The sequence below is a fragment of the Anolis sagrei genome, chromosome 3 (genome assembly GCF_037176765.1).
Source record: "Anolis sagrei isolate rAnoSag1 chromosome 3, rAnoSag1.mat, whole genome shotgun sequence".
Taxonomy (NCBI): Eukaryota; Metazoa; Chordata; class Lepidosauria; order Squamata; family Dactyloidae; genus Anolis; species Anolis sagrei.
This window is the reverse complement of record NC_090023.1, coordinates 7,864,773-7,879,175: the sequence shown is the minus strand read 5'-3', so window position 1 is coordinate 7,879,175 and position 14,403 is coordinate 7,864,773. Positions and strand designations below refer to the sequence as shown.

At 45.9% G+C, this 14,403-nt stretch overlaps 1 protein-coding gene across 1 annotated transcript in view; it reads right to left on the bottom strand.

Moving 5' to 3' along the window:
* MOGAT2 (monoacylglycerol O-acyltransferase 2) overlaps window positions 1–14,403 on the bottom strand; it is a 50,423-nt gene that overhangs the window by 24,694 nt on the left and 11,326 nt on the right. The window contains exon 2 of the mRNA XM_067466213.1: window positions 12,819–12,997. Coding sequence (XP_067322314.1) covers window positions 12,819–12,997 — 179 coding nt within the window. The remainder of the gene's footprint in view (window positions 1–12,818; window positions 12,998–14,403) is intronic.

Sequence of the window (14,403 nt, the reverse complement as noted above, 5' to 3'; positions counted from 1 at the left end):
CAAACGACAAGAAAGGAGATTCCATCTGAAAATGAGGAAGAACTTCCTGACTGTGAGAGCCGTTCAGCAGTGGAACTCTCTGCACCGGAGCGTGGTGGAGGTTCCTTCTTTGGAAACTTTTAAACAGAGGCTGGATGGCCATCTGTCAGGGGTGATTTGAATGCAATATTCCTGCTTCTTGGCAGGGGGTTGGACTGGGTGGCCCATGAGGTCTCTTCCAACTCTTTGATTCTATGATTCTAAGGACTTTCCATCTTCAGTATAGAATAGAGTAGCTTTATTGACATTGTACTCTTGCAGTCCTATGAATGGGGGCCTTAAAGAAACCCCATTCTGAAAAGTTCAACAATGTTTATGTGCACTTGGGGATGTTTTCTATTTCTTTCTTGGTTTCTAAAGCCTCAGAGAGGGCAGCAAACTTGCAAATAATGAAATCCGCTCATTCCAAACTCATGAATGTGGCGGGCCAACTGCAACTAAATATTGCTTGACCTTCCCTTTATTAACAAGCAACGGGTGGAACTGATTTAGCGTGCTCTTCTGTTTTGTAAATTATGTACTCCAGTTGGTCACACATTATGCATATTTATATACTGCGTTGCTCATCTGTCTGCTTGATTTGTTCACTATGTTTCAGCCTTGGATCTATTTATATAATAAGTATGCGTCTAAAATAACTGTTTATCACGCAGTTGTTCGAGGAATGTGCCTAGAGTAGAGATGGTCTGTGTTCTGCATCTGCATTGGCCTCTCTGCCATATTGATCTGCCCAGACCCTAATGTCAGAAAATAAAATTTGGGCAGTTACCCTGGTGACACAGCAGGTTAAGCCAGTAAGGTGCTGAACTTGCTGACTGGAAGGTTGGCGGTTAGAATCCGGGGAGCAGGGTGAGCTCCCACTGTTAGCCTCAGCTTCTGCCAACCTAGCAGTTTGAAAACATGCAAATGTGAGTAGATGAATAAGTACCACTTCGGCAGGAAGGATACAGCGCTCCATGCAGTCATGCTGGCCACATGACCTTGGAGGTGTCTATGGAGATGAGCACTAACCCCCAGAGTAGATTAATTGAATCAAAAGTTCAGTGGTGAATCAGCCTGTAAGTAAGCATGTTGTGATTCATTGAAACGCCATTGACTTAATAATTCTGCTTAAAATAAAATACCAACTTCTCAACTCTCTGCCTCAGAGTGTGGTGATGGCTTCTATTAGTTGCTCCCAACTTGAGTGAGATTAACTGATGAATGGAAAGTCAACCCATAAGTACATTAATAGAATCAGAGAGTTGGAAGAGACCTTGTGGGCCATCCAGTCCAACCTCATTCTGCCAAGAAGCAGGAAAATTGCATTCAAAGCACCCTCAACAGATGGCCATCCAGCCTCTGTTTATAAGCTTCCACCACACTCCGGGGCAGAGAGTTCCACTGCTGAACAGCTCTCACAGTCAGGAAGTTGTACCATTGTGTCCTAGACTCCAGGACAGCAGAAAACAAGCTTCTCCCTCCTTCCCTATGACTTCCCCTCACCTCTTCATCCCTGGCCCTCATCATGTCTCCTCTCAGCCTTCTCTTCTGCAGGCTAAACATGCCCAGCTCTTATACCTGCTCCTCATAGGGCTTGTTCCTAAGAACCTTGATCAATTTAGTCACCCTCCTCAGGACACATTCCAGCTTGTCTGGGCACCAGAATTGGACATAGTATTCCAGGTGCGGTCTAACCAAGGCAGAATAGAGCATGGGTAGCATGACTTCGCTGGATCTAGACACTATACTCCTATTTATTGGCTTTTTTTTGCTGCTGCATGACATTGTTGGCTCATGTCCACCTTCCTGTCCATGAGGACTCCAAGATCTTTTCCACATGTACTGCTGTTGAATTATTCCATTGATTCAATAAGTTCACTTTAACTGGGGCTATCAATAAGGACTAATGCAAGATGGAGAAGCAAGTTGGCCTTCCAGAGACTACATCTGCCAGCATTCCTCGCCTTGCTGGGAGTTGTAGTCGATGGATTCCTTGCCTTCATCCTCAGGAGCTTTATTGTTGAGTTCCAGGTCCAGAGAAGCAGAAGAACGGCCTGCCTCAGGGGAGCGTGCTTGCTCCATCCATGTTCAACATCTACACAAATGACCAGCCACTGCTAGAAGGGACAGAGAGTTTCATCTATGCTGATGATCATGCCATTACTGCTCAAGCAGGGAGCTTTGAAATGGTTGAACAGAAGCTCTCCGAAGCTCTAGGTGCTCTTTCTGCCTATTACAGGGACAACCAACTGATCCCTAATCCATCCGAAACACAGATATGTGCATTTCACCTTAAGAACAGACAAGCATCCCGAGCTCTGAGGATTACCTGGGAAGGAATCCCACTGGAGCATTGCAGCACACCCAGATACCTGGGAGTCACTCTGGACCGTTCTCTGACCTACAAGAAGAACTGCCTGAACATCAAACAAAAAGTGGGTGCTAGAAACAATATCATACGAAAGCTGACTGGCACAACCTGGGGATCACAACCAGATACAGTGAAGACATCTGCCCTTGCGCTATGCTACTCTGCTGCTGAGTATGCATACCCAGTGTGGAACACATCTCACCATGCTAAAACAGTGGATGTGGCTCTTAATGAGACATGCCAAATTATCACAGGGTGTCTGCGCCCTACACCACTGGAGAAATTACACTGCTTAGCCAATATTGCGCCACCTGACATTCGCCGGGAAGTAGCAGCCAATAGTGAAAGGACCAAGGCAGAGACATCTCCAGCTCATCCCCTGTTTGGGTATCAGCCAGCACGCCAATGACTTAAATCAAGAAATAGTTTTCTTAGATCTACAGAGACACTTGCTGGAACACCTCAGCAAGCAAGAGTCCAAAAGCACCTCAATCCGTGGGTGATACCAGATGAGAGACTCCCCCCTGGGCACACAGAAGACTGGGTGACTTGGAAGGCACTGAACAGACTGCGCTCTGGCACCATGAGATGCAGAGCCAATCTTAAGAAATAGGGCTACAGGGTGGAATCCTCGGCATGCGAGTGCGGAGAAGAGCAAACCACTGACCACCTGCTGCAATGCACCCTGAGCCCTGCCACATGCACAAGGGAGGACCTTCTTGCAGCAACACCAGAGGCACTCCAAGTGGCCAGATACTGGTCAAAGGACATTTAATCAGCTACCAAGTTTGCAAAATTTGTGGGTTTTTTTATCTGTTTGTTTGTTTTGTTCTGTTAGAAATGTAATACAATGTTCTGGTTGCGGATGACACGATAAATAAATAAATCCTCAGAGCAGCAAATGCCAACCCTTCTCTCCCTGCCACACATTCTCCTTTGCTTCTGTTTCTCTCTGTCTTGTAGAGTCACTTCCCAGATGAACAGCAATCAGAGAGAAGGACAGCTCTCTTTACCTCCTTATCCTGAGATGCATTCGTTTGTGCTACAGAGTTATTAGGAGAGGATTAGAAGGGCCACTTAATCTCCTGGGACTCCTCCCTGGAGATTAAGTGGCCCTTCTAATCCTCTATCTGATTGTATGTTCAGATACAAACTGGGATGAGAAGGAAACAGCCAGCACCTGAAATAGCCATGAATTTAACAGTACTTAGAATATGCATTCAGAGACTTGTGCCTTGCCAACAAAAGGGAAACCGGTTGCCAAGAACAAGGGAATAAAAGAGAGTACCACCCCACATTTCTCCAACTAGCCGTTCCCTGCCACGCGTTGCTGTGACCCACTCTGGTGGTCATGAGAGTTCTGTGTGGGAGGTTTGGCCCAATTCTGTCGTTGGTGGGGTTCAGAATGCTCTTTGATTGTAGGTGAACTTCAAATCCCATCAACTACAACTCCCAAATGTCAAGATTCTATTTTCCCCAAACTCCACCAGTGTTCACATTTGGGCTTATTAAGTATTTGTGTAGAGTTTGGTCCATATCCATCATTGTTTGAGTCCACAGTGCTCTCTGGATGTAGGTGAACTACAACTCCAAAACCAAAGGACACTGCCCACCAAACCCTTCCAATATTTTCTGTTGATCAAGGGAAAACTGCATGCCAAGTTTGGTTCAATGCCATACTTGGTGGAGTTCAGAATGCTCTCTCATTGTAGGTGAACTATAAATCCCAGCAACTGCAACTCCCAAATGGCAATATCAAAAATTTTTGAGTGAAGGACATACATTGTGTTGTTGAGTGTCTTGTGTCCAAATTTGGTGTCAATTCATCCAGTAGTTTTTGAGTTCTGTTAATCCCACAAACAAACATTACATTTTTATTTATATAGATTCTTTCCAGCGCCATGCAGAATTCAAAAAGGTATCTTGTTTACACTCTTTTCCTCTTACACTGAGTCCAAGAGAATAGGCAGCAAACAGGGTTTTTCTAGAGAAAAGTGTCATACACTAGGCCAGGAACACCTTTTCACCCAACATCACACAGAGTCCAGTAGTAGCTAAGTACAGTAGTTTATTTACGAAAAGCATATAAAAAAGGGAAAATGGACACACTCCCAACAAGCAGTAGCAAAGATGCTCTGAAATAGCAATAGTCCAAAAATACATAGATCAAGATAGCAAGGTACATGAAATCCAAGGTAGCAAGGTAAATGAAGTCCAAGGTAGCAAGGTACATGAAATCCATGAAGACAAGAGCATAGGCATAAATTTGTGAACTTTTCCCAGGCAAAAAACCCTTTCAGGAACAAAGGCAAACTTGAAAGCTAAACATGAACTTGATTTTAAGGCAATGTTGTCTGCTCTGGAGAGTCCAGGAAAACACCACCTAATTTAAGCACCGGGACTGTGGCGCAGCTGGCTGGGAGTCAACTGCATTAAGATCACTACTGACTGAAAGGTCATGAGTTCGAAGCCAGCCCAGGTCGGAGTGAGCTTCCAAACAAAATTGTGTAGCTTGTTGTCGACCTTTGCAGCCCGAAAGACAGTTGCATTTGTCAAGTAGGAAATTTAGGTACCACTCATGTGGGGAGGCTAATTTAACTGATTTACGAGGCCATAAAAATCTCCAGGAAGTATGCAAAGAATGAGGAAGTACTTCATTAGTTTCACAAAGGGATGGTGAAGCGACAGCTCCCCTGGTGGCCAGAAGCTGGAATGTTAAATAGCCTCTGAGTGTCTGTCTATATATGCCGTGTGACTATGGCATTGAATGTTTGCCATGTATATGTACATTGTAATCCTCCCTGAGTCCCCTGTACGGTGAGAAGGGCAGAATATAAATACTGTAAGTAAGTAAATAAATAAAAAAAGCTTGAACCTGACCAAACAGACATTAAATAAACTTTTCTGGACCTGGGTTTCAAGGATTGTTTCTCACAGATTCTTTCTGACCACGGAGTGTCTGCGCCCTACACCACTGGAGAAATTACACTGCTTAGCCGGTATTGCACCACCTGACATCCGCCGGGAAGTGGCAGCCAATAGTGAAAGGATCAAGGCAGAGACATCTCCAGCTCATTCCCTGTTTGGGTATCAGCCAGCACGTCAACGACTTAAATCTAGACATAGTTTTCTAAGATCTACAGAGGCACTCGCTGGAACACCTCAGCAAGCGAGAGTCCAAAAGTGGCAGGCTCAAACCCAGAACCTCAACCAATGGCTGATACCAAATGAGAGACTCCCCCCTGGGCTCACAGAAGACTGGGCAACTTGGAAGGCGCTGAACAGACTGCGCTCTGGCACCATGAGATGCAGAGCCAACTTCAAAAAATGGGGCCACAAAGTGGAATACATGACATGCGAGTGCGGAGAAGAGCAAACCACTGACCACCTGCTACAATGCAACTTGAGCCCTGCCACATGCACAATGGAGGACTTCCTTGCAGCAACACCAGAGGCACTCCAAGTGGCCAGATACTGATCAAAGGACATCTAATCAACTACCAAACTTGCAACTTTTCTGTTTTGTGTTTGTTTGTTTGTTTGTTTGTTTGTTTTGTTCTGTTAGAAATGTAATACAATTTATTGTCGAAGGCTTTCATGGCCGGAATCACTCAGTTCTTGTGGGTTTTTTCGGGCTATATGGCCATGTTCTAGAGGCATTTCTCCTGACGTTTCGCCTGCATCTATGGCAAGCATCCTCAGAGGTAGTGAGGTCTGGAGCTGGGAAAAAAGGGGGTTTATATATCTGTGGAAAGACCAGGGTGAGACAAAAGGCTACTGTGAGATGGGCTAGGTGTGAATCTTTTCAATGGACCACCTTGATTAGCATACAATGGGCTGACTGTGCCTGGAGCAAACTCTTAATGAAAGGTGATTAGATGTCCCTGCCTGTTTTTCTCTCTGTTGTTTTAATTTTAGAATTTTTTAAAACTGGTAGCCAAATTTTGTTCATTTTCATGGTTTCTTCCTTTCTGTTGAAATTGTCCACATGTTTGTGGATTTCAATGGCTTCTCTGTGTAGCCTGACATGGTGGTTGTGAGAGTGGTCCAGCATTTTTGTGTTCTCAAATAGAATGCTGTGTCCAGGTTGGTTCATCAGGTGCTCTGCTATGGCTGATTTCTCTGGTTGGAGTAGTCTGCAGTGCCTTTCATGTTCCTTGATGCGTGTCTGGGCGCTGCGTTTGGTGGTCCCTATGTAGACTTGTCCACAGCTGCATGGTACACGGTAGACTCCTGCAGAGGTGAGAGGATCCCTCTTGTCCTTTGCTGAACGTAGCATTTGTTGAATTTTCTTGGTGGGTTTGTAGATTGTTTGTATGTTGTGTTTCCTCATCAGCTTCCCTATGCGGTCAGTGGTTCCCTTGATGTATGGCAGGAACACTTTTCCTCTGGGTGGATCTTCATCTTTATTCTTGTGGCTTGTTCTTGGTCTTGCAGCTCTTCTGATGTCTGAGGTGGAGTATCCATTGGCCTGTAGAGCCCAGTTGAGGTGGTTCAGTTCATCTTGGAGGAGGTGGGGTTCACAGATTCTTTTTGCACGGTCTGCCAAGGCTTTGATGGTGCTTCTTTTTTGACTTGGGTGATGGTTGGAGTTTCCATCAAAGCCTTGGCAGACCGTGCAAAAAGAATCTGTGAACCCCACCTCCTCCAAGATGAACTGAACCACCTCAACTGGGCTCTACAGGCCAATGGATACTCCACCTCAGACATCAGAAGAGCTGCAAGACCAAGAACAAGCCACAAGAATAAAGATGAAGATCCACCCAGAGGAAAAGTGTTCCTGCCATACATCAAGGGAACCACTGACCGCATAGGGAAGCTGATGAGGAAACACAACATACAAACAATCTACAAACCCACCAAGAAAATTCAACAAATGCTACGTTCAGCAAAGGACAAGAGGGATCCTCTCACCTCTGCAGGAGTCTACCGTGTACCATGCAGCTGTGGACAAGTCTACAGAGGGACCACCAAACGCAGCGCCCAGACACGCATCAAGGAACATGAAAGGCACTGCAGACTACTCCAACCAGAGAAATCAGCCATAGCAGAGCACCTGATGAACCAACCTGGACACAGCATTCTATTTGAGAACACAAAAATGCTGGACCACTCTCACAACCACCATGTCAGGCTACACAGAGAAGCCATTGAAATCCACAAACATGTGGACAATTTCAACAGAAAGGAAGAAACCATGAAAATGAACAAAATTTGGCTACCAGTTTTAAAAAATTCTAAAATTAAAACAACAGAGAGAAAAACAGGCAGGGACATCTAATCACCTTTCATTAAGAGTTTGCTCCAGGCACAGTCAGCCCATTGTATGCTAATCAAGGTGGTCCATTGAAAAGATTCACACCTAGCCCATCTCACAGTAGCCTTTTGTCTCACCCTGGTCTTTCCACAAATATATAAACCCCCTTTTTTCCCAGCTCCAGACCTCACCCTCTGAGGATGCCTGCCATAGATGCAGGCGAAACGTCAGGAGAAATGCCTCAAGAACATGGCCATATAGCCCGAAAAAACCCACAAGAACTGAGTGTAATACAATTGACTGGTTGCCCTGACACGACAAATAAATCTGACCTTGCAGTTAACCTTTGCTTTTCTCTCTCCGAGCAGAGGTCTAATCTCATATCACAGGGCAACGCCTCATCTTCTGAAGGTTTAGAAGGCCAAGAAGGCTGATTCTCAAGAAAAAACCATCCTCTTTTTCATCTGCAGCTGTAGGCCCTTCTCTCTGATCTATGGCCTGCATTTCTGTCTGTTCTCCAGTCTGACACAGACTCAATGAAAAATCCACCGTTCCCTCCATCCTCTGAGGCAGAATCCTCAGCATCCCCAGCATCTTGCTGCTGAGTTCCAACAAAAAGTTGCAGGGTTGCCATATTCCGGTTTCCCAAATCCCAGCAGCCTATTTTACAACATACGTAAATTACGAACATTAATAGCTGCATTTCTTGTCTCTCTGGTAGACACCTAAGTGGTAAGCACGAAACCATTGAAGTCTAGAAGATGTTTCAACCATTCAGTATGTATTTAAACGAAGCAGTGTCATCTAGTGGCTGGTATGTTAGCAGAACGAAGAATGCTCCCCAAATTTTAGTACAGATTTCTAAGCAGCTAAGTGAATGAATGAATGCCAGGTCCTAAACCTTATCCTCCTAATAGGCTTGGAAACGTTCAAGTTCAGAGTACAATTCAGAGCAGAATCAAAGCTCTATAGACATGAAAAGCACTGAGTTAAATTAATGTTACTATATGATTTAGTAGGCTGGAACAAGAGCACCTTCCCATGACTGGAAGTTGAACACACCTCCAGACACCGGAGATGGAAAAAGGGGACGGCCAGGGGCGGCTCATCCATTACGCGAAGTAAACGGTCGCAGAACACTTTTTTTGCCAGGGGCGCAGTGGTGCCTCTGTAAATTCCCCTCGACCACCACTTGAGGAGCACCCCCTCAGCTCACAACAGCCTTAGCAGTCTGGGGGGAGCCTCAGCTTTCTTGTCTCGCTGCCGGGCGATCCTCTTCCCAAAGGGGCCGGGCCCTTGAGCCTCGCCTAGCCCCTCTCGTTCCTGCTCCACCTGGCCACTGGGTGTGCGAGCAGAGCTGGTGCTCAATCGTCCTCCACGTTCGATCCCTTCCCCATGACCGGCTCCCTTTCCCGATCCCCCGGCGCTCCACCCACTTCCTCTCCTCTCCCCAATCTGCTGGTGGGCCAAGGAGCGGAGCCGCCGTGCCTGGCCCGCTTTGGGTCTGGAGGCGTGTCTGAAGACCCCAGCATGCGCACCAAAAGTCGTCTCTTCTCCATTGGGACCGAGAGAGAGAGAGAGAGAGAGAGAGAGAGAGAGAGAGAGCCCCTCCGGCTGGAGGTATCTCCCACCTCCGCTCCCTCCTTTGTTTTTGCACCTACCTTCAGGAAAGGTGGGAATCTCCACCTCTCTCTCTCTCTCTCTCTCTCGGTCCCAATGGCTGAGGAGAAAGTCAGGAGAAGAGGTGACTTTTGGTGCACACTTTTGGTCTTTAGGCACGCCTCTGGACTCAAAGCGGGTCAGGCAAGGGAGCAAATGTGGCAAGTGAAGTTACTGGGATGCATAGTTCACCTACAATCAAAGAGCATTCTGAACTCCAACAATGATGGAATTGAACCAAATATGGCACACAGAACTCCTATGACAAACAGAAAATATATATGAATGCTTGGTTGGGGGGGGGGCGCCAAAATACTGTTTGCTTACCATTGAAAATTACCTAGGGCCGCCTCTGGGGATGGCCTTTACCTTATCTGTGTATTGTATGTGATTGTTTGTGAAAAATACCATTGAATGTTTGCCTTATATGCATTGTAATCAGCTTTGAGTTCCTCCGGGGAGATAAACCAGAATATAAATAAAGTGTATTATTATAGAGCCAGTCAATTTCTCCTTTGGCCTCAATATTGACAACTCTAGCTGGCAGCAATAGAGATCTCCTTGGCTTCAGGCAAGATTCTTTGCCAGCTGGAGCTGCCTGGTTTCATTCCCTGGTGATCCCCCATCCATGTATTAACTACCCCTGAACCTGCTTAGCTTTAGAGATTATCTTGAATTGGGCACTTTGGGGAGTTATGATTGTATTCCTACCTACACTGTGTCTTTCACACTATTGTCACAGTATTCTGATATCTCAAAACCTCCTGTGTGACTTTGAACACCCTTGTTTGATGAAGCTGGTGGAGCTTCCCAAGCTTGCATGGTGTATTTTCTGGATTTTTGGCTGGCCCAATAAAAGCATTGCTATTTTGTGTATTTGGGATGCCATTGGAAAAGGATATTGTTGACATTCCAGAATGCCATACAGTTTCTTGGTAGTTGGAAAGTGCCATCTGCTGGTGTGATGGAGAAAAGCACGGTTCTAGAATCCGTTTTGGATTAATCGGTTGGTAAACGAAAGCTCATGTAAGGGCGCTCCATGCGGTCATGCTGGCCACATGACCTTGGAGGTGTCTATGGGCAATGCTGGCTCTTCGGCTTAGAAATGGAGATGAGCACCACACCCCAGAGTCAGACATGACTGGACTTAATGTCAGGGGACAACCTTTACCTTAAACGAAAGCTGTGAGGCTACACTGTCATATAATGCAGTTTGGAACAGCATTATATGGTCAGTGTAGCTATTATAACGCAGTTCAGTGCAGATAAGCTGCACTATATGGATCTACACTAGGCCTAGCCAAACTTTGGCCCTCCAGATGTGCTGAACTCCAACTCCCACAATTCCTAACAGCCTCAGGCTCCTTCCTTTTCCCCCTCAGCTGCTTAAGCAGGGTCCAACCAGTCCATACTTCTGGAAATAAAGCCTGACTGCTCATTGGAGGGAAAAATAGTAGAGGCAAAAAGACTGATTGATAACTGTAGACGTGGACTGTCTACAGGCGTCACATGCAACTCCTAGAACAATTCCATCAGTGCTGCCTCTGGAAAATCCTGCAAATCTCTTGGGAAGACAAGCAGACAAATGTCAGCATGCTGGAAGAAGCAAAGACCACCAGCATTGAAGCGATGGTGCTCCGCCATCAACTCCGCTGGACTGGCCACATTGTCTGGATGCCCGACCACCGTCTCCCAAAGCAGTTGCTCTACTTCGAACTCAAGAATAGAAAACGGAAAAGAGATTGAAAGATGGGCTCAAGGCCAACCTTAATATATCTGGCATAGACACTGAGAACTGGGAAGCCCTGGCCCTTGAGCGCTCCAGCTGGAGGTCAGCTATGAGCAGCAGTGATATTGGAAAGTCTGATCTGGCCACAGTGGTCCACGCCCTTGTTACATCCTGAATAGATTACTGCAATACACTCTATGTGGGGTTGCCTTTGAAGACTGTTCGAAAACGTCAACTAGTCCAACGGGCGACAGCCAGTTTAATCACCGGAGCGTCATACAGGGAGCACACCACTCCTCTGCTATGTCAGCTCCACTGGCTGCCGATCCAGTTCTGAGCACAATTCAAAGTGCTGGTTTTGACCTATAAAACCCTATACGGCACTGGCCCAGCGTACCTGTCCGAATGTATCTCCTTCTATGTCCCACCACGGAGTTTAAGATCTTCTGGGGAGGCCCTGGTCTCGGCCCCACCTTTATCACAAGTGAGACTGGTGGGGACGAGGGACAGGGCCTTCTCAGTGGTGGCCCCTCACCTGTGGAATTCACTCCCCAGGGAAATCAAGTTGTCAACATCCCTCCTCTCTTTTAAAAGGAAACCGAAGACATGGATATGGGACCAGGCATTTGGGTAATCTGGCAGATTAAAAAGGTAATGATGACTAGAGTTGGAAAGGAATATGGTAATGCTAAATGGATTGACGGATTTTAGAACTCGATGAATGCGGTTTTTTAGTTGATATTGTATTAATTGTATGTTTTTAACTATTGTGTTATTGTTATTGCATTTTATTGTAATTGTTGGCATCGAATTGTGCCGGATGTAAGCCGCCCTGAGTGCGTCTCACCTAGGGGGTGAGAAGGGCGGGGTAGAAATGTCCAAAATAAATAAATAAATAAATAAATATAGAATTTGAAGAGGTACGAATGGAGGGCGAAAGAGAGAAATGTGCCAAGAGGAAGGCACATCAAACCAACTCCAACTAGGACTGCCTTCCACCTGGAGACCAATGCCCTCAGTGTGGGAGACGATGCAGATCAAGAATAGGGCTCCATAGTCACCTACGGACCCACCCTGGAGGATTATCCTACTTGGACAATGAGGGATTGCCTACGTAAAGTAAATAACGCCCTCACTGCGGGAGAACATGCAAATCAAAAATAGGGCTCCACAGTCACCTACATACCCTTCCACCATCTTGGAAGACAATCCTACTCGGACAACGAGGGATCGCCTAAGTAAGTAACATCTGGTCTCCTTATCTCTGAGCTGGTGGGAGAAGTGAGTCCTTAATTGCTGGCCCTGTTGATGTTGTTTCAATCTTTCTGACCTCGACAAACATTTGTCTTCTCCAATTTCCTTGGACAACACTTCAGGTAACTACCCATGGGAACAGCCTTCACTGTTCTCCTGGGAACCACCAGGTGAAACCAAAACATTGCTGCTGGAAGATTCCAAAACATTTCTCTCTGGACCCTCTGAAACTCTTCCAGCATCCCCAACCTCATCTTCTAAACACTCAAAATGTGAGCAGGCCACGAAAGAAATGGCTCGAAGACACACATCAAACTATATACAAGAAGAGGGACATTTTTGTCTTGATTGTCACACTTGCACATTCAGCTGACTGTCATGAAATGTATATTAAGTCATGCATCCAGTTGGGCATTGGATGACAAATGTTGCCACCCAACCTTGAACTGCGTAACACAAATGGAGATGTAGGCTATGCCACCCTGATGGTAGGGTTGAAGACATTGATTCAGCAATGTTTCGCTTACCGTGATGGGGAAGTAGTCCTTCATATATCTCCAGACAGCCGAGTTTCGAATCAGATTGATCTTCCTGCCACCATTGCGTGGCTTGTCCCAGTCGTAGGCCCACCATGCGCCGTAAAGCACACTGATCAACCAGAAGCGGGTGAAGACCAGGCCAATGAAGGTCACAATGCACAATGGAGCTGTTGAGGGAATGACAGTCTTTGAGAAAATGCCATGTCCTTGATACAAGGTGGACGAGGACATATCTGCTTATAAAGTTCGATGCCATTTGTGTCATGGCACCTTCTGACAAAATCCTGGTATTGGGTGAGAGAGAGTGCTCTGGGAGTTCTCAGCAAGAGTAAAGGAAGGAACTGTCCAAAGTCCTGAACTCTGTTCCTCCAATATATTACAAAGATTGCATACAATTACCTTAAAGCAGGCATGGGCCAACTGCATCCCTCCAGGTGTTCTGGACTTCAACTCCCACAATTCTGTTGAAGTTCAAAACACCTGCAGGGTCAGAGTTTGCCCATGCCTGTACTAAAGTTATATGTAGACACTGTATATGAGTCATAAATGAATGCTGTGCTCAACTTGAGTTCCATCCTCAAGATATCTCAATATACATACAGGAGCCTCTGTGGCGCAGTGGGTTAAACCCCTGTGCCGGCAGGACTGAAGACTGACAGATCGCAGGTTCGAATCTGGGGAGAGGCGGATGAGCTCCCTCTACCAGCTCCAGCTCCTCAAGCAGGGACATGAGAGAAGCCTCCCACAAGGATGATAAAACATCAAAACATCTGGGTGTCTCCTGGGCAACGTCCTTGCAGACGGTCAATTCTCTCACACCAGAAGCGACTTGCAGTTTCTCAAGTCTCTCCTGGCATGACTATACACACACACACACACACACAGTAAGTCTTCCACATGTTCAGGTTCCAGTGTTGCAGATTTAATTATTGACTGATTTTATTAATATTGTGTCTCTAAGCATCTCTAGTAACTTCTGTGTGACTATGGTCAGTATCTTCAGTTCAAGGACCGATAAAACTGTATACATTCTATAGCATAGATCAGGCAAGGGCAATCTTGGCCCCTCCAGGTGTTTAGGAGTCCAACTCCCACAATTCATAACAGCTAGTAGTGAATTGTGGGAGTTGAAGTCCAAAACACCTGGAGAGCTGAAGTTTGCCCTTACCTGGTGTAGATGCACTTGAGAGATCTCAAGGCAAATCCAACATCCATCTTGCGAAGGGGATGTTACTGCAGGATAAACAAACCACATGGCTATAGAATCCTGGGATTTGTAGTTTGAGGCACCAGAACTCTTTGGCAGAGAAGGCTAAAGACCTATTAAAACTACAACTTCCATGATTCCACAGCACTGAGCCATGGCAATTCAAGTGGTGTCAAACTGCATTAGTTCTACAGCGCAGATGTAGACATAGATAACACAGCTATCAGAAACACATGAAAGCATTATAATTGTGGATGAGTAACATTTAAAACATTGATTCAATGCCAGTTCCTTTGGCTGCGTTGTTTTATGACTGCTGAAAACCCAAAGTGCATCTTATTAGCTGATAGCATGACCTTGTTCTCA